At 40.4% G+C, this 23,929-nt stretch overlaps 1 protein-coding gene across 20 annotated transcripts in view; it reads right to left on the bottom strand.

The window, feature by feature from the left end:
* The window catches only part of DTNA (dystrobrevin alpha), a 370,761-nt gene that overhangs the window by 108,723 nt on the left and 238,109 nt on the right, over positions 1–23,929 (bottom strand). For all 20 annotated transcript variants that reach the window (XM_077492634.1, XM_077492632.1, XM_077492641.1 and 17 more), the window contains exons 7-9: positions 17,183–17,288; positions 14,366–14,532; positions 12,768–12,892 (exon numbers count right to left, since the gene is read on the bottom strand). In XM_077492634.1, the coding sequence (XP_077348760.1) occupies positions 12,768–12,892; positions 14,366–14,532; positions 17,183–17,288 (398 nt within the window). The remainder of the gene's footprint in view (positions 1–12,767; positions 12,893–14,365; positions 14,533–17,182; positions 17,289–23,929) is intronic.

The raw sequence follows: 23,929 nt of genomic DNA, 5'->3' as shown, positions 1-23,929 counted from the left end.
AAATTGCACTTGGAAGTGCAGTCGCTGTAAATCTGAGAGGTAGATCTGAAATGAGGGGAAACTCTGCTGATTTTATTACCCAATCATGTGCAAGATAAAATGCTGTTTATTATCTTCCTTGCATGTCCCCCTCGGATCTAGAGTGACTGCACTTCCAAGTGCAATTTCAGTGCATTTTTCACTTGTAGTGCAAAGTGCATTTGCCTTTAGTAAATAACCCCCTATATGTATTACACATGACAATACTTACCAAGTGTCCCTTTTGCAGCAAGAAAGTGGAAAAGAAATATAAGCATATATTTATATATACTTATAATTATATATGATTATAATATGATTATCAGGAAATGCTCAAGTAGATTTATGTATTCGTTTTTGTTTGGTTATGATAAAAAATGTAGCATAAATCAAAAGTAAAATACTACTCTGTAGTCCAATTAAAATTGAACTCCAGCCTTATCCTTTATCTTGCACAGTATTATAGGCTCCTCCCTCCTCTTTACTAAAATTGCTTACTCGCTGCACACTGTAAGCGTGCCACAGTGTGTATAAGATGTTACATAGTCAGGTTGAAAGACCATCTAGTTCAACCAATAGCAAAAAAAACAAAAATCGAAAACCCATTATATACAGTCACCCCTACAGTCACCATATTGTCACCCCTGCATTTGTCAGATAATGCAGCACTTCGCCCAGAAAATTGGCACATTAACAAGTGTTTAGGCATTTTCATGTTTATTTGTTTTGTTTGTATTGGTAAGACACAAGAAAGTGTAGAAATAAAAAGCCAAATCTGCCACATTCAACGCAAAACTCCAAAAATGGACTTGACAAAATTGTCACCTTCTCAAAATTTGAATAATTGCATTCCAAGTTTGTGATGCTCTTGTAATTTGTAATTAGAATCACCTGTATTAATTAGCAGGCACTGACAATATAGAAATCACACCAGCATACAGTTAAAATGGTGAAAAATTGACTGTTGTGTGTCTCTGTGTGCCACACGGAGCATGGAGAAAAGAAAGAGCAGCATAGAATTGTCTGAGGATTTGAGAACAAACAGGCAGGCTTTTTTTAGTGCAGAAAAGTCCTGCAATGTTTCTTTTACAATAAAGTACACTTACTTGCCTGTTTTCAATTCTCTGCAGAATGTGCGCCAGGATGACATCACTCCTATGCATGCGCTGGAGTGATGTCATCCTGTGCCAGCTAAACAAAACTGCAAAATACCAGCATCCAGAAGAACACGGGGGGTGGGTTGCTGGGGCCAGTGAGAGAAGTTGCAGCAATTGGACTGTTGGAGCCAAGGAAAGTTTGTGAGCCTTTAGTTCCACTTTAACTGTGGTACTTTCATACTCCTTGCTTGCCTTAAACCATCTGTCCTTGGCTGGCCCTTGTGCGAACAGTAGTCCTATTGACCTTTTTTTGCTTGTCAGGTGGGCTCCATTACTCTTTGATGGAAAGCCTATGACAGCAAGACAAGCGGAAACAGTGGGGCATTTTAAGGAAATCTATAAATGATTGCAGTGCCACTACTTGGAATATAACTGTCACTCTGCTCTTTCACCCTGTCAGTAGGCTTCCTGCACTGCAGCATACCTGGCCAGCTCTTTGCGCTATTTCGCCTTCAACTTCTTTGAACTCTGCTATACAGACTATACAGTAAACTGCAAGAAGCTGGTACCAAGTCAAATTTAAAGTGTTACTAAACCCAGGACCCTGCATTCATTATATCTTGTCTCCCACGGTACACAGAACATGTAAATGCAATTATTTTAGTAAATATAAACTGCTAAATACCCTTTCTCATCAGCAGTATATAGCAGTCTTGTAACTTCTATCAGTGTCTGGTTAAAGCTTGTAGGAGGAGTTTTTATTCTACTCTGACTGCACTAGGAGGCTGCATGACCCCTTACCCTCTGGACAGTGCTGATTGGCCCTGTGCTGATCGCATGCACCTCCCGAAAAAAAAACCTCTAGCAATACACACCAAACTGAGCATGTGCAGACTGCTTACAAGGCTCTGTTGTATCAGTTGATGGATTGGAGACAGTGGAAGAAGGGGATGATCAGAAAACACAGGATCAAACAGCCTTTTTATATAATACGGAGGAGTAACCCCTTAGGTTCCACAGTGAGTATAACAAGCATGCTTTACTGCATATAAAGACGGATTTTACTATTGTGGGTTTGAGTACACTAAGTACATTGCTTGCATTAAAAAACAAAACAAAAACACAAAGCACTAATGATTACAGTGCTCCATTGATTTGTGCCTTTATCTGCTTTAAAACCATGCCAAATATTTTTTTTTCTGTACAGGCTTTGAAATCTTCACACATAACCACAGTGGTGGTTTATACAGTGCAATATAATATGGCATGCAAATAACTTCATCAATAAGGGGAATTTTTTTTCATGCTCTATTTAGTGGCGTTTTGTTAGCCATTTCCAATGTATTTAAGCCTGGACGGTAGATATTTCTGCAGGAGGCTTTTAAGTAAGCAATCCTGAATTTACAACCCATTTCTCTGCTACATATGGTTTAAATGGATACTGAATAAAACCTAAAATCCATTACAGCATAGGCACCAACTGCACGTGTTAAGGTCATACTGAAAGAAAAGTAATACATGAAATAATAGAGATCATAAATGAAAAGCAAGCTTTCAGAGGGCAGAGACTAGCTGCAATCATGTAATGGCTGTGAATTATGTGTGAATTACAGGATATAAAATGTTTCATAAGACAGGCCTGGTGCCGGCATTCTCCTCTACAATGACAAGTTTGGCCAGCTGAGCAATTTAAGGGCACTGGTCATATGTTCAAAGTCTGTTCATTCATGTGTCCTTGGCTTTTAAGGACTGTAGGTCACTAGGAGAATGAAAATCAAACTTACAGTTACAGAAATACATTCGCTTTTTGATTTTTTTTTTTACATACACACACGAAAAGGGAACAGCCAATGTTAATGGTTTTAATACAAAGTGTATATGTTTTGTTAGCTTAGTATTAACATACAAGATCTATACCAAGATCTACTTTTTTGCTAGGGCCTCTTTACACCATCCATATATCATTCGGATGGTTGGGATGCAAAACCAGGTGACGCCAGTTGCAGTATCATAAATGGCTCGAATTATTGCAACTTTCAAATTATTTTCACATTTGGAAACCAATGATAGTCAACACTGATGGATAAGCAAGATGAGTGGAGATCAACCAATGGCAGCAGTGTATGAGATGGAATGGTCATGAGAAGAAACAACGCCTTTTACAAACTATGAATAATGAAGGCCACACATCTTCAGAGCCTTCTTCTGGTTGAACTTGATCGACATACTGTCTTTCAATCTGACTTGCTATGTAACATTCTCTGATATTCCAAAATCATGACATGAATAACATCAACATTTTCAGACACAATAAAGTTGATTCACAAAGCACACACAAGTAAAATTATCCTTTTTTTATAATAAAAATAGCAGTTATTTCAGCTGAACGCTAACGAGGTTTGACAATTACAGTCATGTGGCTGAAAAGTAAAAGCCCTAAAGGAAAGTAAAGGTTTAAATGCTCTTTTTTGAATGACAACTAAGGAAATGTCTGCAAATATCTGAATTTTATAGCCTTCAACTTCCAGGTCTGGATGTTCCCTGGCATACTGCTTGACCCTGAAGAAATGAGGCTTCATAATCACGTCCCGGGGAGGCCCGTCATGTATCAGAGGGACAAGGGCCATGTGAACTCGATCAATCTCCATGTGGGTTTCATTAATATTTGGGACAGCTGATTGCATCAGGGAGAAAGTGATAGAGGTGATATCTTTAACTGTTTCTGGCAAACCACGAATGCGAAAATTATACCGCCTGATGCAGTTTTCAAGATCAGTTTTAGTGTAAGATTCCTCCAGAGGATTGTGGAGTTCAGTAATCATGGTAGTGTTTTGTGCCACTCTATGAACAGTGTCATCAACTTTGGATTCAATGCTTTCTAGGGGACAGCCCAAATCCTGGAAATCTTACATCAGGTCGGAGGTCAATTTAGAGGTGGCTTTTCCAACTCCCTTTTCAACATGTCCACAAAGCGGGCAAGCAGTATAGTATCTGGAGAGTATAATGGTGCAAGTAAAGGAGCTGGGGATCTCTCAGGGCTGTCAGATTCCACATGCTGACCACTATTCTGACTGAGGAATATATCTGCCATATCTCTTTCCAGAGCAGATGAGGTATGGGAAGCGCGGCCTGAAGAAGGTATAGAGGCATGGGAAAGGGATCTGGCATGGCTGGGTGACGGACAGGGACAATCTGGCTGCTCACCTGAGGACTGGGTGGCTGTGAGGGAACCCACACCATGTGATCCATGGCCAGGGGACTGCCCCTTGTTCTTCTGTGACAGTGGCTGCTGCTGCCCCTTTCCTGTCTGCATGGAACTATTGCCAGACACCATCTTGGATCCTTTTGCAGACCCACAAGGAGGGTAACAAAATGCTGCCGTAGGTCCTCCCCGCTGACCGGGTGAGCATGAAGCAGGTCTCTGCTGTATGTGCCCACCGACCCGGTATAGTGTTGGGACAAGCAGGATAGGAGGGCTGCTGAAAGATGCTCTATGTGCCAGGGGTGTGCGGAGTGGTCTAGGCTTGCATCCACTCTAGCAGCACGGCGCATGCTCTCTTTTTTCTTTTTTTTATTCGCATCAGTTTCAGGTATTGTCAGAGTGTTTAAGGTGTGGGATTAAAAAAAAAGCAAAATATGCACTATTTTTTCTGGGCTGTACTATGGGTCCAAACAACAGACATATGAGGTATTGATGCGATTGTCAGGAGCAGGAGAATTTATTTAGAGTTTTTCCTTGGTGAAAGGTTATGTTGGCAGCAAGAAAACTACAGCTATGTTTTAATTTTTTATATTTTTTTATATTTTGGGCCAGTTATCCTTTGATATAAAAAAAAAAAAAAAATAGGAGATATCAATTACCATTTACCACCAAATCAAAGTCCAATTTGTCCTTAAAAAAATGTGGTATAATCCACTTGGATGCACAAAGCAGTTGTGATGATATGTACAATTTTGTAACATATGTCAAAGTTACAAAATTGTGCTTGGGCATTAATATTTGTTTTACCCTTAGGTGCAAAGGGATAAATGGTGATAAAAAAAGGTAAAATAATGTGGTTGCATAGGTGTACACACCCCATCATAATTAGGGATGTAGCTGTATTCAGAAATAAACAATCACATTCAAACCGATGGTAAATAATAGTCAGTTTCATTGATGGCAGGTGTGTACTGACTATAATCAAGCCCATATAAAGTTTGGATGTTCTAGTAGGATTTTTCTGACATTTTTTCAGTTGCTTCTTACAGCAAAATTATTTTTCCACAAAGAGCATACAAAGCATCAAAGTGATCTCATTGTTGGAAAGTATCAGGAGAAGGTACAAAAAAGCATTAGATATACCATAGGGCACAGGAAAGACAGTCATCAACAAGTAGAGAAAATGTGGCACAACAGTGACATTACCAAGAACTGGACATTACTTCAAAATGGATAAAAAAAAACAAGAAAACTGATCCGGGAGACTGCCTAGAGGTCCAAAGCAACAGTCAAGGAACTGCAGGAATTTCTGGAAAGTACTGGTTGTGTGCTACACGTAACAATACAAATGTATTCTTGATAGGACTGGGACATACAAGCTCAGCAAGATCCTACATCCAGCCTGACAAAAGCATGTGTGAAAATGTGTTATGTTCTAAAGAGACAAAGATTCAACTTTTTGGCCAGAATTCCAAAAAGTATGTGTGGGGAAAAACGAAAACTGCACATCAAAAAAACATACCCACAGTGAAGCATGGTGGTGGCAGCAATTTGCTTTGGGCTATGTTTCTTCAGCTTGATCTGGGGTTTTAGACAAGGTGGAAGGACGTATGAATAATTTTGGCACAGAACCTTCAGGCCTCTGCTAAAAAATCTAAGATAAAGAGGCATTTTATCTTTCAGCACAATAACGACCCAACGCATCAAGGTCAATGTTTTACAATGGCCCAGCCAGAGCCCAGACCTGAATCCATATGAAAAACTGTAGGGTGGCCTGAAGAAGTCTATGCATAGGAGTTGCCCTCACAAGATTTGGAGGGCTTTGGCAAGGACGAGTGGCCAGAGATTCCAAAAAATGCGCCATGCTGATAGATTCCTACTCCAAAAGACTGTTGACGATAATTAAAGTATTAGTTTAGGGGTCAGCATATTTGCACAACTAAATTATTGTACGTTTGTTTTATTACATTTTTTTTTCATTTTCCCACTTTCAAGATTTCAGTTTATTTTTAATTGAGAAAAAGAAAAAAAAAAAAAGGATGGCGCCAACCAATGAATCCTTGTGTATGTATGTATGGCAGCTGCCCCCCTTTATGTGTGCATGAATCACTTAAAAGCTATCAAACTGGATACAAAAAAGTGCTTGCCCTAATCGCTCAGTGGATAATAAAAAAAAAATAAAAAAATGTTGTGTACACATATACTCAATTTATGGAAATACTAATTATCCCATATGTGCATCCACAACCTCGTACATGTGAATGGATGATAGGGTGAAATAAAAATGGTCTTTAAATGAAATAAATGTACTACGCATTATACTACATTATTACTTTTAGGAGTAAGTTGTTTTACGTATTTTGTAGTACATGCATGTATTTTGTTTAAAGACAGAGAGCTCCCATTTGTATCAGTTTGATATCTCATTTTTAATTGAATTGCATATATTATAAGTCACATTAAAAGTGGAAAAATTCAGAAGTGTTTTATCTTGCTCTGATTTTTTACATCTCAAAAACCTGCCATTGTTACAGTGTGCGACTTTTTTATATCCACTGTAGGTATGATTTTTTCTTCTGTGACATGAGGAAGAAGTGAAGGCCAAAGACTCATCAGCAAATTCTCGTATTTACATCAGAGTAGACATATTTTGTCATTAGATAGGCACATTTTCTTCCTGCTGACCCTTTCATTTACTGATCTGTAGGACTTTAAACTCTCTGTAGCAGGGAGAGTTTTCTGAATGCAATGGGTCTATATGCAAGATCCTAAGTTGGCTACAACAAGGGAGAGCCATGTCAAATTCTAGTTAGCTACACATGAACATTTAAAAAAAAAAATGCTATCTGAAGAAAAATGATTTGCACAGTGGACTGTGCTAAATGGTGAGTGTGGCTGGTGGGAGGGTCTTAAAGGAGCATGGTTTAATTAAACTAAATCAATACAACAGTTAGCACAAATTTTTTTTTAAAAACATGAAACTCTGTAACTACATATGCTTTTATGTCTGCCTTAAAGAACTTCAAAAAAGAATTAGCAACTATTCCGATAAACACTTTTATCAGTAAATGCTGGTGGTCAGTCATTAGTTGGCGCAATAACCTCTCCCCCCTTCTCAGCACTGATGGCCAGTGGCCAGTTGGAACAATACCCCCAGCATTAATAGTCAATGGTTGACTGGAATAAAAATTCCCAGAGGATTGTAAGTGGCTGGTACACAGTGTGGAGTGCACCCACAATGTGTTGAGTGACAGTGGGCCCTATCCCCTTCCAGGGCCCAGGTGCACTGAACTTATTATGGATACACCTCAGGGACAAAAACTCATTTTAAAACAAAAAATTCTTACATTACATTTGCAGTCCACATTTCCATCACCCAGTTAAAAAAATGAAAACATTTTGATAAAACAACACTCCACTATGGTGCAGAACTCACTCAACCCAAAACGTCCCTGTGTAAACAGTATTACTCCAGTGCTGGGATGAACAGTTACACGTAAAATTGCTGGAACTTGACACAATTCAAAAATGGCATGGAACTGGAAATCCCCTTATTTCCCAGTGATGGAAGGTAATTATATGTCCTGACAGATGAATATCATTCCCATTCACAAGATATTTAATAAAATTGGCCACTGTTGCTAATGGTAACAATAAATTGAAATCAGCCTCGTCTATCTGTGCAAACTCTGTATTGTTAGAGGATAGTCACAGATTTCAACGTAGGATCCAAGCATGTGCAGACACAGATATGACAGTTTTACGATCAACCAGTGGGATGAAAATTTGTCAACTATGGGTGCCATGTCCTCCGGACTACAGAGGAGAGGGAGCTTCAGGCTTGTTATCAGCACTCAGTTCAAAAGCCTGTGACTTTGATGGTTTGGGACAAACAAAGGGTTGGAGGGGCACACTTTTTTTTTTAGCACACTTCTTCCATGTAAGGAGAAAGTATCTCCCATGGTTAAGAGAAGTGGGATTTATCTTTCATTCTATGAATAGTGTAGGACCCACTGAAAATGGGGTACTTTGAGGCAGTGGTGGGCTTAACCACTTCAGCCCCGGACCAATTGTCAGCCTAAGGACCAGAGGTCTTTTTACAATTTCGCACTGCACTGCTTTAACTGGTAATTGCGCAGTCATGCAATGTTGTACCCAAATGAAATTTGCGTCCTTTTCTTCCCACAAATAGAGCTTTCTTTTGATGGTATTTGATTGCCTCTGCGATTTTAATTTTTTGCGATATAAATGGAAAAAGACCGAAAATTTCGAGAAAAGAAAATATATTTTCTACTTTTTTTTATAAGAGAAATCGAATGAACTCAATTTTAGTCATACATTTAGGGCAAAATGTATTCAGCCACGTGTCTTTAGTAAAAAAAATGTCAATAAGCGTATATTTATTGGTTTGCACAAAAGTTATAGCGTCTACAAACTAGAGTACATTTTCTGGAATTTACACAGCTTTTAATTTATGACTGCCTATCTCATTTCTTCAGGTGCTAAAATGGCAGGGCAGTACAACCCCCCCCTCAAGTAGACACCCCAAGGAAATTGCTGAGGGGCATATTGAGCCCACTGAATATTTTTTTTTGTCCCAAGTGATTGAATAATGACAAAAAAAAAAAAAGTTTACAAAAAGTTGTCACTAAATGATATATTGCTCACACATGCCATAGTTATATGTGGAATTACACCCCAAAATATATTCTGCTGCTTCTCCTGAGTACGGGGATACCACATATGTGGGACTTTTTGGGAGTCTAGCCGCGTACAGGACCCCGAAAACCAATCACTGCCTTCAGGATTTCTAAGGGTGCAAATTTTTGATTTCACTCCTCACTACCTATCACAGTTTCGAAGGCCATAAAATGCCAAAATAGCACAACCCCCCCCCCCAAATAACCCCATTTTGGAAAGTAGAGACCCCAAGCTATTTACTGAGAGGCATGTTGAGTCCATGAAATATTTTATATTTTGCCACAAGTTGCGGGAATATTACAAACTTTTTATTTTTTGCACAAAGTTGTCACTAAATGATATATTGCTCACACATGCTATGGGCATAAGTGAAATTACACCCCAAAATAAATTCTGCTGCTTCTCCCGAGTACGGGGATACCACACGTGGGGGACTTTTTGGGAGCCTAGCCACGTACCGGACCCCGAAAACCAAGCACCGCCTTCAGGATTTAAATATAAAACGCTACCAAAAAAACTTAGCGATCGCAGGGATCAGGCCTGACTCTGCGAACGCTGCAGTTATGTGTTTAGTGTTTTGTAAATGACAGTGATCGATCGATACTGCACTTGGGTGGGCTGGGTGGAGGGGCAAAACACAGGTGCTAGCAGGTATCTGGGCTGATCCCGCTAACAATGCGTTTTTTTGGAACCCTAAACTGCTGGGGACTCTAGATATTGATCTGTTCAGATACTATACCACTACGGGAGGTGTATGCTTTGCGCGTGGGTGTTAGCGGTACTGGCACTAACCTAGCGCTGCCTGGGGTGATGCAGACCCTGACCCTAAAACCTAATTGATATCACCCTCCGTGTGATCAGGGGGTTAAACCTTTATTGGGTAATAAATGGTGGGTGCCCTAATGCTATAAAAAGCAAACGAACTAACCAGAGTCACCCGTAACACTTATACGGGGATCACTGCTGAAAGGGTTAACTAGGGGCAATCAGGGGGTTAAAATCTTTATTAGGTAGTATATGGGGGTCCCTGACGCTATATAAAAACCTGACAGGGAACCTAAATAACTGACTATCCAGCGTCACCAGTGGCACTTATACAGTGATCGCTGGTGAAAGGGTTAACTAGGGGCAATCAGGGGGTTAAAACCATTATTGGGTAGTATATGGGGGTACCTAGTGCTATAAAAACCTGGCGGTGAACCTAAAAAAATAACTAGCCACCTAGCGGCACCAGTGACACTAATGCAGCGATCAGAAAAACGATCGCTTAGTGACACTGGCAAAAGGGGGTGAAAGGGTTAACTAGGGGCAATCAGGGGGTTAAAACCATTATTGGGTAGTATATGGGGGTACCTAGTGCTATAAAAACCTGGCGGTGAACCTAAAAAAATAACTAGCCACCTAGCGGCACCAGTGACACTAATGCAGCGATCAGAAAAACGATCGCTTAGTGACACTGGTAAAAGGGGGTGAAAGGGTTAACTCTAGGGGCAATCAGAGGGTTAAAACTTTATTGCGGGGGTAGGGGGCTACCCTGGACCTAACACTAACTGCCCTGCAATTTTTCACTGTCACAACTGACACTAAATTCAGTGATCAGTAAATAAATGATCACTGCAATCAGTGACACTGACTGGGAGGGGGGCGATCGGGGGGGATTTGTGTGCCTATGTGTACCTACATGTCAGTGTAGTGTTGGTGCACTTACTATGTCCTCTCCTCGCAGACCGGTCAAAAAGACCGCACCAAGGAGAATGACATCACTTCCTTCCTGCCTGTGTTTACACTACACAGGCGGGGGAAGCTTCTCATTCGCCAGGAGTGATCGAGAGGGGATGGCCAGAAACCAACGGCCATCCCCTCATCACGGATCGCTCCTGAAGCAAAACGGACCGCCGTAGACAGTGGGAGGGGGTCCTCCCCCCCCCCCCCCTGGAAGGCAAACACGTACATGTACGTGCTTGTGCCTGTCGGTGCCATTCTGCCGACGTACATTGCCAAGTGGCGGTCCTTAAGTGGTTAAGCATGGTAAGGCCATATGGTGTGGCTAAATCCCAATATTTACTTATTAAGATCAGGGGTTTTTAAATAGCTCTGTAAGATTTGAAAGTAACTTTTTTTTTTTGTATGTGTGCGCTATTCTCTGTGGTTCTATTTTATGGTATGGGGGTGCATTAGTGTGGATAAAATGGGCAGGCTACACATCTGGAAAGGCACCATAAATGCTGAAATATGTATCCAGGTTTTAGAGCAGCATATGCTAAGGCAAGCATGGGACAACATCCCTCAAAAAAAAAAAAAATAAATAAAAACACTGTGGAATGGTTACAAGTAAAGAAGAAAAGGGGAGAAAGAAACAGGGATGGGGTGGGGCAAAAGAGGGAGAGCCTGCTGGTCAGTAAGCACCTCGTACCTCAAATAGCAAGTCTACCACCCCGAACACCCAACAAGACAAAACTGGAATCCGAAACAGCAATTAGGGTCGTCCTCCACCAGACACGTTGTTAGCGTAGGTCTGAGATGACCTGATGCTGTGGGGGTTTGCAGATTGCATTATAGGGTTCACAATAGACATCCACCATGACACTTCTAATGGACAGGACAGTGGCTTACTATCATCCCTGGATCAAATCCCAGTCAAGTCACTATCTGCATGGAGTTTGCATGTTCTCACTGCTTACATGCATACTCCAAAAACATGCTGTTGGCTGTCCCCAATCAAAATTGGCCCGAGTATGTGTATGCGTGTATATATGCTTGGAGAAGATGAACTTAGATTGTAAGCTCCTTGGGGGCAAAGACTGATATGTATGTACAGTGCTATTAAAATACCTGTAATAACTGATCAAAAGAAATGCTGGTGCACCAATAACCACTTGTACGTTCAGTTCACATTATTGTGGTGTTTTAGTTCTGATTTCTATTATAGTTGTTATACAACAGATATAATGGTATACATCACTCAACAGGATCATGTTCTACTGCTGTGAAATAAAAACAAACTGCTAAAGTATATACTTATCGTTCTGCGATGTACAAAACATGCTTATTTTGTTTAACTGAACTTGCAAAAAACATTGCTTTTTTCCTGTGTAAGTACAACGTACATCTGCCAGGGGAATGGAAGCCAACAATTCCAAACTGCAGTTCTGCATTGCAGTATCGCATATTTGACACTCAGTTCACTTCCTACAGTACAGGTTAGCTGGTGGTGGCTGCTTTGGAACTGCAATGATTCCCTAATAATACCTCTGCTAGAGGTACCTCTGCTAGAGTTAGTTGGCTAGAGTTCATCTTTAAACATATCTACTGTTAAATCAACATTTCCTGGTTTACCTCGACTAAATTGAATTTAAAAGAATCCACCAGTGGAGTTCATATGGTTTTTATGTATAAAATGGTGACATTTGTTTGTGCTGTAGACCCATCTAACACAAAAGAATAAAGATAGAAATGTGTAATGCCACTAAAAACAAACAGATTTCATTCACTCGTGACCTTCCTTTGAACATATAGCTCAGCAGCAGAAGAGATGTAATACAAAAGGCTTGTTGCAGTCTGTTTTTAGGCAAGTCGTGAAGGCCACACACAATGCAAAGCACATACAATACATAGCAACATACAGAATTGCTGCCCCTGAATGGAAACCCTAGTTCTTGACTTTTTCAAACTCTTAGAATGTGTAGGAGTTCACCTAAAACTTTTAATGGAAGGAACGTATCTGCAGAGCTGACTGGCGTGATACTCACACAATGTGAGCCAGGTTTAGAGGCTTCTCCGGTTGATCGGGAAACATTGGGTGCAGAGGCTCACGACTGGAAGCACAGCTTAAAGACTTGCTAAGTGCATTAGTAAGCTTCTTTGCTGGAGATTTCTGCAAATAAGACAAAATATCATATAAAGACATGTAAAGAGCCATGGCAATGTCCTGGGGACACTTTCGTTCTCATTGGCACTAGCAGACACCCTTTGATTCCAGTGTGTGGCTTCCATTCACATTTTGAACACGTGTGCAATCAAGACCTTAGCTTTTGGGGTTTTTTGTTGATCTAAATGTTCAACTTTAATATTTTTTTTCCCCATAATAAATTTGTATTCATTGAAAAATAAAAGGAACAAAGAAAGTTGTCCGCAGAAACATAAAATACAAGTCAAGAACCAAACAGATAGAATTCCAAGAAGGATCATACATAATTTAGTCTTAATGTGTGATCGCAAGCATGTCTGTAGAGTGAATACCCCCAAGGGGTGCAAGAAGCCTCAACCATTTGCAAAATGATAAACAGTAACGAAACTAAACAGTATGTCATATACCAAATGTAGGGCAGTTACGGCTAATAACTGAGCCCAGACGGGTTCCTGGGGGCAAAAAACTCCCCAAAAAAAACAACACAACCACCCCCATGATGTTGATGAAGTAGAGAAAAAAAAAAAGAAGAAGGGGGGGGCTGGGGAGGAAGGACATAAAGGAACTCTCAAGTCCAACAGAACACTCGGTCAGATCCTCTTTAATAATTAACAAGATTGCAAGAAAAGTTCACAGTACAATCTCAGTAAGGTTTTTTTTCTGGTTTAAAATAATGGTCACCACACATTTTGCTGGAGACCTCTGCTACCCATGTAATAAAGGGGTAGGTTTTTAAAATTGGCTTGTTTAATGTGTTGACAAATGTGAATGCTGACCCTTTTACTGGTTTACACATTTGTAGTGAATTGTTCCCCATAAGATGAAAAAAAAACAAATATTAAAAAAAAAATTAAAATTATTATTGTTAATAATAGCAAATGAGAAACAAGGTTCTCAAAAAAACTACTTCCAACAAAACAAAAAGTTAATTATTTGAAAGAGATGTATATCAAAAATGCAACCCTTTCTACGTCATCTGCCAGACTTAGTGATAAGAACCACCAAAATGCAGATTTCTTTTTTCTTCTATGGTGTTTCTTTATAAATTTTCGACTTCAGATGTTTGGTGATTCTAAAAAAGATTTTTAAAACCTGATGGCAATGTTACAATACTAAGCTTCAACTTTTTAACTACTAAATAGCAATAAAACAACAATCAACCAACAAAAAGGCAAACATATCTAGTTCCCTTTCTGAATTTTAGCTAGCTCTTCAAGTACCACACATTTAGGCATACAACACAGAAGCGATATGAAATACTCACGCTTAATCCATTTATCTGTACACAAACACCAGTTGGCTGATAAATTATCAATTATCGGAGTGGTAATCTCCCCTCACCAAATATATAGCGTGCTGGTTTCCCTATATTTCTGGGTTAATCCCCTCCTGTGTATCTCTTCTGTGGCGTAGCTCAGAACCCTGTGAGCCCCTTCTTACCCATGATGTGTACTCTTTCATTTGGTGCTGGTTGCTATGGGAACCACTGGCATGTCCCCTCCAAAAGCAATCCTGACAGAGCTGGTAATTGTGACACTGCTGGCAGCGATAGCGGAAACCCATCATGCTCTCATTGTGGCAATAGGAACACTCAACTGGGTGGAAGACTAAGAGAGAAAAGAAATTGTATAGATATGTTGATAGGCATGCTTGTCCTATTTGTACACACATATAAGTCAAGTAAATGATCATAACATATATTCTAAATTTCTGGTCTCAACATTGTCAGCTTATTAAAGAACTCTCTTCTATTTTTACACCAGGATTTTTGTTAAACGTTGGTAGAAATCCTGCAAATAATTCAACTTGTGTGCCTATTGCATTGCAGGAAGAAAGCAGATAATGTGAATTCTAGGTGCAGGCCCATTTGTTAGGTCTATATGCACCCCTCATTGAAACATGCAGACTGACTGCACAGCTTATTCAAAGCAAAGCAAAAAAGTTAGATATGACCTATCTAGCTATGGCATACAAAGGACGAGGGACCAATGGGAAAATAAAAATAAAGCCCATATTCAACTAAAATCAAAAACATGAATGACACAGGATCTACTGTATGAATGAGGGAAGGGCAGATGATTGATAGCTGCACCCCCTCCATTCATAGATCCTGTGCCATTCATAGAAGCTGTAGTACTGTGTCTATGAATGGTGGATTGATGAGAGCTCCTGACAGCCCTTTAGTTATATTAACCTCTGCCGCACGGGAAGAATATGGTGGCGGTAGGTGCGGGGCGTAGGACGAAAGAAGATTTCTCCTAAAAAGAAGAATAAGCAAAACGTACACATCAAATGGTATATCCATTGTGCAGATTTTTGTGTTTTTGGTTTTAGTGAAACGAATGCCCCATACGCACGAGTGGCATTTCCGACAGAAAAAGTCAGACGGGAGCTTTTCATCATATAATCTGACTGTGTCTGACGGACATAGAAAGGGAACTTGTTCTATATTTTTCTGACGGAACCAATGCCTATCCGGAAAACGGGAGACGGAAGACGGAAGCTATTGGCTACTGGCGGTTGAACTTCCTTTTTCTAGTCCTGTCGTATGTGTTGTACGTCACCGCGTTCTTGACGGTCGGAATTTGGTATGATCGTGTGTACACAAGACAGTTTCAGCGGAATTCCATCAGAATTCCATCGGAAAAATCTTCTGAGTTTATTCCGACGGGAAAACCGGTCGTGTGCACAAAGCATTAAGCGTTAAAGTTTGAGATATCCTAAAAGGCATCTAACTTACAGAGAAATTTGCAGTTTTTATAAAATAAAGGGGAATAAAAAATAATGAGGTGTACGCTGCAGTATCCCATAAAGTGTACGTAAGCTCCATTTGCTCCCTTTTGGTCTGTTAAATATACAATTGAAAGTGTTTTACCATATCTGTTTAGAAAATATAAAAACATTGCTATTCATCAAGCCAGAAATCTTGTGAGCTAATCATTTCTGGTATTTTCTTCCTCTGGACTGTTATCAGTTAGCATTTTCCCTGCTATCTCTGTACAGTTTTCACCCTAGGTCAGTGGTCATCAACCCTGTCCTCAGGGCCTGCTAACAGGCCAGGTTTGCAAGACGAGTCAAATAATAAAAATGTTATTATTTCCCCACACATAGAGCTTTCTTTTTGTGGTATTTGATCACCACTTGGTTTTTTATTTTTTGTGCTACAAATAAAAAAAAAAGAAAATTTGGGGAAATGTTTTTTCTTTGTTTCTGTTATAAAACTTTGTAAATAAGTATATTTTCTTCTTCGCTGATGAGCACTGACTGGCACTGATGAGGCGCTTATGTGCAGCACTGATAGGCGACACTGACGGGCACTCAGACAGCACTGATGGGCACTCTGACAGGCGACACTGATGGGCACTGACAGGCGACACCACCACATCACCAATCGCCCCCTGCACGCCCCTGAGGGCACGCACTAGTGGCTTTCTGGCTGTTATCCTGCTATATGGCAAGGGGGAAGTGGTTAAGTTTGTATGTAATTAAAACAAACAGAATAAGCAGCATAAATTAATGTTTGCTAAATTTTCATGGGGCTTTTTCAGGAGAATATTTTTAGGAGAAATTTAAAAGATAAACTCCAGCTTCAAAAATATTACAATAATTAGCCTGGTAATAGTAAAAAAAAAAAAAAAAAAAAAAAAAAAAAAAAAAAAAAGGCAGCTTTTGCTGCAAAATTCCCCTTTATCCCAGGGCTGTCTACTGCAGCAATGCCTTTCCACCATTCAATGTTACAAATCTTCATAACCAAATAAGTATTACTTCCTTTGAGCTCAAGTTTTCACAGAGCCATTCTCTGTGTCACATAGCTTAAGCTGACAGTATTTACACTTACACATCATTACGTGAGAGACGTTCAATGCAATGGATGAAAAGAGATGGACCTATGATGTTCTCTAACCAACCAGAAGACCCCTAGAAAAAAAGGTATGTTTGGGGGACCCCAGGGAGGAAAGAGTGGAGGTGTTGACTTTTTTTTTGATGCTAGACGCCTAGGTTAAAAAAAGAAGTCAACACACCCGCATGGCTTTTCCTAAATAATAATAATAATAAACCGAATTAGTCTAATTTGTGTGAAACAATCTTCCAAAAAAAGTGAAAGAAAATCTCCCTATGAGCTCACAGCCGTACATTCTCTTAGATCAGAAGTGACAACCTCAGCCTGGACTCCAATCAGACCAAACCCCCAACACAACATAGTTACAAAATTGGAAAGAAATGAAAACATTTGCTGCTCATTAGGGAGTCACTTACCATTTTCTACATTCGCCAGTCGATGCAGGAGAGGTAACCAGACAAGACACTGAGGTGGTGGGTCAGACATAAGTGTATCCAAGAAAGAATTTAAGGTAACTTTTTTCTGTTAAGAGATTAAAAAAAAATTACCTCATAAGATTTATTAGTTACAGGTTAGAAAAAGCCTTTTAGTACAATTATACTTTAACTATCCCCCCTCCACCCAGAGTCCTATACTTACCTATTCTCACTCTTGCAATATCATTATTGTGTGAACCTCAGGAAGATGCATAAGTGCCAGCTAGCTTCTCCATTTATCTGCAGAAGAAGTGCTACCCATCTAGGAGACTTTGAAATGGTGACTGTGTGGCTCCCAGGGAATCACTCAAAGACAGGCGAGTATAAGGCCTCGTACTAGGAATGAGCTCGGACGTGTTCGCATACGCCACCTGCAGAGCCCGCCAGGAAGTCGGAGCAGCGCTGCGCTAATCACAGGTAGTGAGACATTGCCCGATCTCTGCAGCCGGGCATCCGGACAACGTCTCACTGCCTGCGATTAGCACAGCACCGACTTCCTGGCGGGCTCTGCACATGGAGTATGCGAACACACCGGAGCTCATCCTTACTCCATACACACAACAGAACTTTCCGAGAACAAAACCGTGGATTTTTGTTCGAAGGCTGTTGGTTCCAACTTGTCTTGCATACACACGGTCACACAAATGTTGTCCAACAATTACGAATGTAATGATGTACTAGACGTACCTGATATCTCCATTATGAACACTAGCTTCACAAGACTGAGCGCTTCCTGCTCATACTTTGTTCCGAGCATGCGTTTACTTTTGTGCAACGGACTTGTGTACAAAAATTTGTGGGCGGAAAATTTGAGCACCCGCTAGCCAACATTGTTTGATGAAGCATACACACGGTCGGACTTTCCGCCAACAAGCTCACATCCAACATTTGTTGTCGGAAAATCTGATTGTGTATATGGGGCATAAGACTTTTGGGTGGAGGGGATTTAAGGATCACTGTATGGTACTAAACTTAAGTTGACCTGTGGATGTTTTTTTTTTTTTTTGGGCTAAAAAAAGAAGAAAGTTTCTCCATCTACAACAACAATGTGGATGGATGGATTGAGGGAGGAAAAATGTAGGTAAAAGCCTCTGCCTTATTAGTAGCAACAGGATGCAAATTATGCTTTTTCTATCCCAGATTTGGAAATAAAATTTGGAACAAATTATACAAAGTTGTCTAACCAACTCATACAGTATACATTCATGAGAGTCAAAGTAATGATGGATGCCCCAAGAAAAAAAAAAATCTAAATTTATAATAAGATTGCATTAAAAAAAAAAATCTATTAAATACATCAAATCTCTACAGAATGTCATACTCCTAAATAAGGAACGGTTTAGAGTTCTAATGCTAAACTGGAATTAAAATGTGACAATTATTATTTACTGCCATGTAAGAATGGAGATATTTATTACCTGGCTGATGGTTTACTCCTGCATCGCATGTAGTGACAAATTACATAATTATCTCTTCTTTCACAAGGAAGCACATCTGTACACCTACAGGCACACCGAATGGCCCTCAAGGACAAAAATGCTAATCAACCTACAATCTAGCTCGCTTTCTTTAACCATGAAAGGCTCTACTCACCAAGCTATAACAATTGCCTGTATACAACTGTTATTTTTAGCAATGAGAGTCAATGACAATGACAGCAGTCACATGACTGAAGACAACTATTGTTATGGCAAATAACATGGCATAGATTATTCAATTTTAGCCTAGAGTCCTTTTAACTATTTAATGAAACATATAAATGATTAAACAAGGTTGCAAGTGTTTCACTGAAAACGTCCCCTGTAGCAATGCATATTAAGATATCAAAGGGCTCTTATTATATATGTACCCTAAGCCTCCCATTTAAATGTCTTAAGAATATTCTCACGCTAAATAAACATTTAAATGTGTGTAAGGCTAATAGAAATTTTACATATAAATTTGCTTTCTTTAAAGTTATGTTGCAATGACCTTATAGCATTTCTAAAACAAAAAAAATATATTTTAGTTTTGATTAGCGTCGGTTAAAATCCGTAAGACTATTTTTTTGTTTGATGGTCAAATTGTGAGATTTTCTTTGGATTTCTGGTCTGGAGACAAAACAGAAAGTGAGAAGAAATTTCCTCTCAGACACTTGTCACCTAAAGTGTGTCTCAATTGGTATATTTACCTTAATCTCCAGTTCTGATGACAACTGTAATGCCCTGTAAACACGGTCGGAAACGGTCCAATCGGATTATGTTGTCGCAAAATCTGATCGTGTGTGGGCTCTATCTGACTTTTTTCGTCGGAAATTCAGACAGAAAAAATTTGAGAGCAGGATCTAAAATTTTCTGACAACAAAAACCGATCAGACTTTTTCTGATCGTTTGTAGAGAATTCCGACGGACAAAGTGCCATGCATGCTCAGAATAAATTACGAGACAAAAGCTATTGGCCTCTACGTAGTCCTGTCGTACGCAACAAACGTCACCGTGTTCAGAACGTTCGTATTTGCCGACAACTTTTTTCGACCGTGTGTATGCAACACAAGTTTCGGACAAATTCGTCGGAAAAAATACCATGGATTTTGTGGTCGGAAATGTCCAACCGTGTGTACAGGGCATTCGATTTTAGACTTTGTATTACTGTCTATCCTGGGGACAATGTTCACTAGGACAGATAGCGAGGCTATGGGGGTATTATTTACGAAAAGGCAAATCCACTTTGCACTGAAAGTGCACTTGGAAGTGCAGTCGCTCTAAATCTAAGGGGTAGATCTGAAATGAGGGGAAGCTAAAATGCTGTTTTTTATTTTTCTTGCATGTCCCCCCTCGGATCTACAGCGACTTTACTTCCAAGTGCACTTTCAGTGCAGTTTCAAGTGCACTTGTAGTGCAAAGTGGATGTTCCTTTAGTAAATAATCCCCTATATGTTCCTAGCAAGGCCCAGACAGCAATATTAACCTAAACAAGGTTCTAACCCTTCCCTCTTCTCCATCCAAAACTAAATAAAGGTTTTGACTTTCGATACACTCGATTCTGTGCCTTATTTCAATCAAAGCGCCTTTACTTAAATCAGAATTCCAGCCAGAACTTTGTTTTTGGATGAAGTAAAATATGTTTAGAGAAACTCTCTGGAGATGGTACTGCCATCTGTGTTCCATTGAAAGCGAGACAAAATATCCTCAAGTTAAAGGAATTATCACACTTGGCAAATAATGAGACAGGTGTCTCCACCCATGAAAAACTGTCACTGTCAAACTGAAAATATTAGTTTAGTCATTAAACTCTACCAGTCTGTGTATCTCAATGTCAACAGCATGCTAGGAATATTTCAGGGAAAGGAGCATTCCCTGGCCATTAAACGTAAGGAAATAAAAAGCTACCTTTGAGTAGTCATATTTATTCTCAATAAACTAAAAATGTGTGAAAATGAATGCGGTTATTTTGTAACTGAAAAATAAAGATATTTTTAAATGCAACTCATTTAACCACCTGGATTTGAACAAGTTCTAGTAAACCAGGGGTGTTTTTTTATTTTGAATGGTATAATGAACATTTTCCTCCTGCAGCCGCTGAATGCTGGTGGGAGGGAGAGGAGCAGAAGCCAGATTTTAGCAGTTGCAGATAGAAAAAATGGAGGGGACTGGGTCCTGTATATGCCGTCCCTCCTGTACAAGTGCAAAGTAGAATGTGACAGGGGGGTTGCACAAGCCCCCCTGGAGCATGAGGCAGGGTCCTCATTGCTACATATACTGTAAAACACAGCTCAAATATGGGGTTTACTGCCTGCCAAACTGCAAATATAAGCAAGCTATTACTGTCCTGAACTACCTATAAGGCTACTTTCACACTGATGCGCTGTGGTTTATCTACAATGTGGATGCAGAACCTGTGGCTTTCCTGTAGGTTAACTGTGCTTTGATGTGCTTTGATGTCTGTATTCGGGAGTTTAGGTGTGGAAAGCCGCAGGTGCACTGAGCTACAGCCACGGATCAGTGAAAAACCTGCCTAATAGTTGTTAACCATTTTTGAGGTGCTAATATGCCCTTTGCAAAAACGAATATGCCACATGTATGTGATGTTTCATACAATGACCTTTTCATTTTCAGTTTCTGCTGTCATTGCTCTCCATCTCCAAGGCTGCTAGAAATGTTTCATGTGAAGTGCACTCTGCATCACACCGGTGCTACAGAGGAAGCATACGTTTATGCAGCTCCTGCTCTCTCCTCGGCTGCCTGCTTTCTCTGCTACTGGTGCCAGTTCGATGCACTCTGATGCTCTGGGATGGCGGGTAGACAACCCCAAATAGCAATCAATGGGTTGCCAACCCAAGGCATGCACTTCCTTGGTTTGAGGTTGAGGGCCACAAGTTGAGCACCCCTGTTATAAGCGTACTGTAGACTTGGAGAGTGGAGGGGCAGCATTAGGTACCAAACAGATGTGCTGCTTAGGGCCGGTTCACACAGGGGGCGAGACGAGGCGACACGACTTGCCGTGCCGCGATCTGACAAGTCGCCCCCATTCTGTACAATGGAACCGTTCTAAGAGGAGCGACTCGAGTCGCTCCGTCTTAGAAAAAAGGTTCCTGTACTACTTTTGGGCGACCTCGGGGCGACTTGCATTGACTTCTATACAGAAGTCATTTGCAAGTCGCCGCTGAGGTCGCGGCAGGTCGCGGCGAGGCAAGTCGTGTCGCCTCGCATCGCCCCCAGTGTGAACCGGCCCTTACACATATGCTGACAAAAAAAATGCTGGAGCAGAGGGTAGAGTAAGCAGAGGGATTAACTACCTTAGTCTGTTGCTGCCCCTTGACTGTCAAATCACAGGCTGGAGAAAGAGAAGTGACCATGTTACAGCTACACCAACAGTTTTTTTTTTATTCTTTGGGACAAAAGTTTTACATAAAAGAATAAAAGCTGATCATTGCAAACACCCCTTACAGCATTAATTGATTTGTCTCAACCCCCTAGCTGCCACTTCTGCTGAACAGCTTGGTCTGTTAAAGAAGTTGAAAAATAACATTTACTGCCCAGATTGCAATGTGAGAATGAAGGGAAAAAAGTTTAAAAACTAAGGCAGGCACGACATCCAAGAACTAGTAGGCTGCAATATTTTATATTTTTGTTTGCGACTTTAAAGTGATTGTAAAGGTTTTTTTTTTTAAACAAACATACCTATACTTACCTGGGTTTTACACCTGGTCCTCCATTTCTGGTGTCCCCCCAGTGGCGTCCCTCCTCCTCATCAAGTGTCCCCACGGAGAGCTGCTCTCCATGGGGGCACTCGTGCGGGCGCGCTCCCGAGTCCTGCTGCTGCATCCATTGATGCAGAACGCGGCCCCGCCCCCTTGTCACTGGATTTGATTGACATCAGTGGGAGCCAATGGCTCCCATTGATATTAATCTGTCCAATGAGCACCTGAGACAGCGGCTGGAACATTTTAGTCGCTGGAACAATTGGGTTCAGGTAAGAAAAAAAAAAAAAAGAGGGGCTCTGGGGGGCTGCTGCAGCACAAATGGCTTTTCACCTATGTTCAACCATCTGGAACCAGATCTGTGTGGTCTGACGTGGAGAAAATCCGATGCTGGTGGCCGTGTGTTTAAGATGGAGACTGAGAAGCTGTTCAACCATCTGGAACCAGCTCTCCTGTAACGTGAGGACTTATCATTGTATGTTGTCCTCTCCTCACCGCCTCTTATCCCCATAAATCCTGAACAGAACATTTATGGGGATAAGAGGCGGTGAGGAGAGGACAACATACAATGAGAAGTCTTCACGTTACAGGATAGCTGGTTCCAGATGGTTGAACAGCTTCTCAGTCTCCATCTTAAACACACGGCCACCAGCATCGGATTTTCTCCACGTCAGACCACACAGACAATATAAATTGAAGAGCAAACATCTCCCCAGTGCACCAGCAGCAGAGGCCAGATAGCAGCACAGTGGCTCATACTGTGAAAGTCCATCCAACCCCACAGGGGTAGAAGTTCTGGTGAGAGCATTCACATTACCACAACACTGAGTGGCGCACCGGGGAAGATTGTTTTCTCTGCATTGAAGATATTGGCACTTTCTGCACTAGTCACTTTATTTTGTTTCACTGTTACCTGGAACATTGTTATATGGGACATTTCTTCAGTGATTCTAGGATGCGTGTTTGAAAGTTTTTTTCACATACAATGAAGTTTGCACAATAATTTTGGAATTAATTTTTGTGTAATAGTTATATGGAATTTATATTAATTTGATAGGCACAGCTGTGTTAGCACGTGGTTAACACATCAGTTATTATCACATTTTATTAATTTCTTAATGTTCAAATAATATTTCAGCACCGAATTACAGTTTTGCACTATATGTTTTACCATACAAACCAGTTCTATTTATTTGTCACAGATAGGCTATAATACGCCAAGTATAGAATAGTTTGGGTTTATCGCCATAACCTATCATTCACACTTTTTAAACCCACCCCCCCCCCCCCCCCCCCCATTGTCTGGGGTGGAGGTTTCTAGGTAAAGGCAGCTCTAACCCATTCACTTTTTTCTTCATTTATTTATTTTATTAATTTTTTCACCTGGCTTTACTTAAGTCACCCATAGGGTGGGTAGTCCGTAGAGAAACTTTATTTATTTACTTGTACATGGTTATTCTAGGTTAGGCGCTTCTTAATGTCATTTATTGTTTCTATTAATCAGTGTA

Source organism: Lithobates pipiens, unplaced genomic scaffold (assembly GCF_037356315.1).
Source record: "Lithobates pipiens isolate NorthernLeopardFrog02 unplaced genomic scaffold, aLitPip1_a1.2 Scaffold_19, whole genome shotgun sequence".
NCBI classification, from domain to species: domain Eukaryota; kingdom Metazoa; phylum Chordata; class Amphibia; order Anura; family Ranidae; genus Lithobates; species Lithobates pipiens.
Note: the sequence above shows the minus strand (reverse complement) of the source record. Positions and strands in the feature narration are given on the sequence as shown.